The sequence below is a fragment of the Pezoporus occidentalis genome, unplaced genomic scaffold (assembly GCF_034315485.1).
Source record: "Pezoporus occidentalis ecotype Australia unplaced genomic scaffold, CSIRO_AGI_Poc_V1 ctg85, whole genome shotgun sequence".
Taxonomy (NCBI): domain Eukaryota; kingdom Metazoa; phylum Chordata; class Aves; order Psittaciformes; family Psittacidae; genus Pezoporus; species Pezoporus occidentalis.
The window spans coordinates 339,800-344,182 of NW_026916212.1; the positions used below are offsets into that span (position 1 = coordinate 339,800).

General features: G+C 58.5%; 1 protein-coding gene across 1 annotated transcript; it reads left to right on the forward strand.

The window, feature by feature from the left end:
- Window positions 1–245: 245 nt before the first annotated feature.
- Window positions 246–2,968, forward strand: MCIDAS (multiciliate differentiation and DNA synthesis associated cell cycle protein). The gene is made up of 5 exons (XM_062604330.1): window positions 246–773; window positions 824–896; window positions 1,260–1,489; window positions 1,610–1,720; window positions 2,160–2,968. Exons 1-5 carry the CDS (start codon window positions 246–248, stop codon window positions 2,628–2,630), a joined length of 1,413 nt encoding a protein of 470 aa, XP_062460314.1. The 3' UTR covers window positions 2,631–2,968.
- The last annotated feature ends 1,415 nt before the right edge of the window (window positions 2,969–4,383 follow it).

The following is a 4,383-nucleotide window of genomic DNA, read 5'->3' on the forward strand; positions in this document are numbered from 1 at the left end:
CCGGGGCTGGAGCCGGTGCCGGTGTCGCGGCGGCAGGATGGAGCAGGGCGGCCGCCGCCGGGCGTTCGGCAGCATCTGCCCCAACAGAGTCACGGGCCCGCCCGCCCGCCCCGCCAAGAAGTCGGCCCGGCCTGTCGGGGGTGCGGTGAGGGCCGCCCCGAGCCACCGAGCGCCCCCGTCCCTCCCTGGCCGCAGCGGCGCCCCGCCGGCCTCCGCCGCACCCGCCCTCGGTGAGTCTGTCCGCCATGGCAGCCCCGACCCCCCGCCAGTGTTCGCCGGCCCCCACCGTGCTCCCCACCCCTGCATCCTCCGGCCGGGCCCGTCGAGGTGCCCCCTGGCCGCTATTCCCACTTAGCCGCGCCGCCCTGGCTGTGTCCATCCATGCGCGGGCCCTTCACCGCTGTCTCTCACTGCCCCCAGCGCTCACCACCATCGACTGGCAGGATTTGGCAGCCTGTGACCCCATTCTTCCCACCACCCCGGCCGGCCCCGTGATCCTGCAGCAGGTAACCCCCAGCTGGGGCAGGCTTGGCAGCCCCCATCACAGGCACCCACGGAGTGGTCCTTTCAAGGTGATGGGTGCTGGCAACCCACCCAGCCTCAGGCTTCCCCACTGTGAGATGGGCACAGTGGAGGACAGCGTCTTGCCCCGCTCATTAGATGTGGAAGGGCAGGAGACAAACACCCAGGGGTACTGGGGCTGTGGGAAGGTGCTGAGCACAGGCACCAGCCTGTGTCTGAGTGCTACGGGCAGCAGTGGGCAGCACAGGAAGGTATGAGCCCTGGGACCTGCTCACTGGCATGTTAACTTCACCCCTTGCAGGGTCCCTACTTCCAGGATGGACCAGAGTTTGATTTCCAGGAGTTCAGAGATGCTATGGATGATTTTATATCTGGCAAGTAGATATTTTTCCTTAGCTGAGCCAAACGCACCTGCATGTGCACATCAACAGCCACACTGTGTTCTGTCTCTTTTGTTTGCTTTGATTTTGGGTTTTGGGTTCTCACTCACTCAGGATTCCCACCCCGTGGCACTCTAAGGCAGCATGCCTCAGTACACCCCGTTAAGGGAACCTGGGCTGGCACTGAGCTTTCCCACATGGGGGAAAGAATTTAAAGCCAAATTAAGAGATTGAATTTAGGTGCACAGCTGCCACAGCGGAGAAAAATCTTGTTGGGACATACCAGAATGTGTGTACTGCGGTCAAGGGGAAGAAGATGTGAATACCTGTCTTAACACCTGTGGCTGTTGCCTTCAGACGCATCCACCTTAGTGCCACCATCGCTGGACTGCACCGACTTTGATTTCTCACTTGGCGAGGAGGTGGCCTTTGACTGCTGCACCCCGCAGCTGGAGAGCAGCATGCTGGCACAGATGCCGCCGGCACAGATGCCCCTGCAACATCCACCTTCCCCGGAGCCATGCTGGAGGGACCTGGCAGACCAGAACCAGAAAGCACTGGGAGATGCCCTTGAGGCTAACAGCCAGGTAGGGACCCTCACGGTCCTGCGCTGGGCTGCTTCTCTCATCCTACTGAGGTGCAGCAGAGCCCTGGCCTCTGGGTGGTGCGGCTGTCCCAACCACCCTGTCTTCACCTGCCCTTCGCAGCTGCAGGAGACCCTCACGCAGAGGCAGGAAGAGCTGGTGACGCTGCAGGAGAGCAACGTGCAGCTGAAGGAGTTGGCAAGCCAGGCCAGGCAGCTGGCTGCCGTCCTCGATGTAAGTGCTGCCTGCACAACATCTGACCTAGCTGCCCAGCCCACAGCTGGACCCTGGGGACGCTGCGGTGGGGACAGGGTTCAGGTTGAGGCTGAGTGGCAAAGGGTGGGACAGGGCCACGGTGGCGGGATTGTGGGATGGGGTGTTGCAGTGGGGGTCTGTGTGGTGGGTTGGGATGGTGTGAAGCAGGGCAATGTGGACCTGCGTGGTGAGGGTGAGGCGCAGGATGGAGCAGGGCAGTGAAGGACAGTGTGGTACAGCTCGGAGCGGGGTGGTGCAGGATGGGGCGGTGCGGGATGGGGCTGTGTGGGGCGGGGCAGTGAGACGTGGGAAGGAGCAGTGGTGGACAGCGTAGTGCGGCTCGGGACAGGGCAGTGCGGGCCGGTGCAGGGCTGCGGTGAGGTGCAGCCCGCGGAAGTCGCGCTCTCTCCCCCGGCAGACGCTGATGCTTCCACAGTGCACCGACGGGGCGGCCCTTCTTCCACCTCCGCCTCTTCACCCTCCGCCTCCTCCCGTCGCCGCGTCCCGTGTGGGTGCCGGACGGGCGGGGCCGCGGGAGGAGGCTGCGGCGGTGGACGCCATGCTGCGGGCCGTGTCGGAGAAGTGCCGCGCCGCTCTGCGGACCCTCGGGGGCAGCCCGGGGAGCAGCCCCGGGGGCAGCCCCGAGGCCAAGCGCCCGCGGCCGGCTCCCCGCCTGCACGGCTCCTTCCGCGGGCTGCGCACCTCCCACGCCGCACCGCGTCCGGACTGCGGGGAGCTGGAGGGCGGCGGGGAGCTGCAGGGCGGTGGCAGCCTGCGGACGGCGCTGGGCGAGGCGGGCGGCATCCGCACCCTGGCCTTCCCGCAGGGCAGCGCCTTCACCTTCCGCACGGCCGCCGGCGGGTACCGCTTCCGCTGGGTGCCTCGCTGAGACGCACCCGAGCCCCGCCACTACGCACACGCGTGTCCGGGAGAGGAGGAGCGGGACTTGAAGCAGCGTCAGGCTGGCGGGGATCCTCCTCCATCCCCCGGCTCCTCTTTTTGTCCTTGAAAACGGGTATTTCTGTATTTCGGATTTCCCCCGTCGCTGGAGGCTGGAGATAAGGGAGAAGCGCGGCGGAGGCAACGCAGCGAGCTGGGGGCACTGCAGTGGTCGCCAGGCTTCACACAGAGCTCTTGTGGTTATAGAGTTGACAGCTTGCCCTCAGTAGTTTCATACAAGCATAGAACAGTTTTGGCTGGAAGGGACCTTAAAGCCCATCCAGTTTCAACCCCCTGCCATGGGCAGGAACACCTTCCACTAGACCAAGTTGCTCAAAGCCCCTTCCAACCTGGCCTTGAACACTGCCAGGGGTGGGGCAGCCACAGCTTCTCTTTTTACTAATGAATTTAATGAATGTAGAGATTAAATGAAACTCTGCATGGTGTTACCCAGAGATTTCACTCAGTTGAGCAGGAAAATGTAACTCAGAGGACAATGACTGCAGCTGGCGGGTGTGAAAACAGAGAAGTTTAGATCTTTCTCATGGAATTTCACATCCACAATGTTTACAGCTTGCACTTGTGTCGTTCATGTGTGCAGCCATAGGTGCATACTTGCACTCAGTATGATAATTAAACACTGCTTAGAACTGACATTTCTTTGTATTGATTTAATGTAAACACGGTGTTTTGCACCAGGCATGCGTATTTGCTTTCATTAGAGAAAAAAGAGCTCAGCAAGTTTTCTTGATGCGCTCAAGTAGAAAATGATAGAATAAAACATGGTGCTGTTAACATTCAGTGATACTGTCTCAAGTAAAGACTGATACACTTCACTTGGCACCTACTGGTCTGGGAGCTGAACCACGGGCAGCACACGCGAAATGGTACCTGAAGTTTATTTTTCTCTGGCACATAAGTGAGTGAGGGCACTGTGCTCCACCCATGACAGAGGTTTTCTCTCTGTGATCAGTTTTTCTGTTTTCCAATGCCCAGATTTTCCAATATTCCTGAACAGCTCCATGCATGTTATTGGGAATCCAACTGTAACAGGCTTGTGTGATGGTTCAGGTGACAGCACTATGCCATCATCTTGGTAGGGTTCTTAGGGTAGCTGCAGCCTTGCATGTAGAGTTGTGCTTTTGGCAGGCAGAGGCTGTATTAGAAAAGAAAACAGTCCTTGTTGCCAGCATGGTGTATAGTTATGTGGCTCCTAGAGACTGCAGAGGTGCTCCTTCACAGAATCACAGAGTATCTCAACTTGCAAGGGACCCATGAGGATCTTGGAATCCGACTCCCTGCTCCTCGCAGGATTTGTGATCCTTCTTACCTGTGGTCCTTTGTGTCTGCAGCACTGTCATTTTCTAGCAGGGGCTTCTTGCTGAAGCCTTGTCTGGGATGTCAGGGGCTCAGCCCTGGGGTGACTCTGGAGATGTGTGTATTTCAGAAGAAAACCATTGTCACCTTGGCCAAAATGCTTTATGAAAGCTCTGGTTCAGCAGCAGAGATGGGAGACAAAATCTGCCCAGCGGCAATGAATTCAGCAGGAAAGAAACAGAGAACATAAAGCACCTTGTATAGATATCTACAGTTCTCCTCCATGTGTTTTATGAAGCTAAACACAACACGTGCAGTGTGTCTAGCTTTGTAATACTCATAAGTGTATAAATTTCCCCAGAAACAAAGTGATACGTTAAAACTGG

Bases quoted from the DNA above. Each gene is read 5' to 3' on its own strand.
- MCIDAS (XM_062604330.1), top strand. From the start codon at position 246: ATGGCAGCCCCGACCCCCCGCCAGTGTTCGCCGGCCCCCACCGTGCTC. The intron at 897-1,259 runs GCAAGTAGATAT...TGTTGCCTTCAG, and splicing joins TATGGATGATTTTATATCTG to ACGCATCCACCTTAGTGCCA. The intron at 1,721-2,159 runs GTAAGTGCTGCC...CTCCCCCGGCAG, and splicing joins AGCTGGCTGCCGTCCTCGAT to ACGCTGATGCTTCCACAGTG.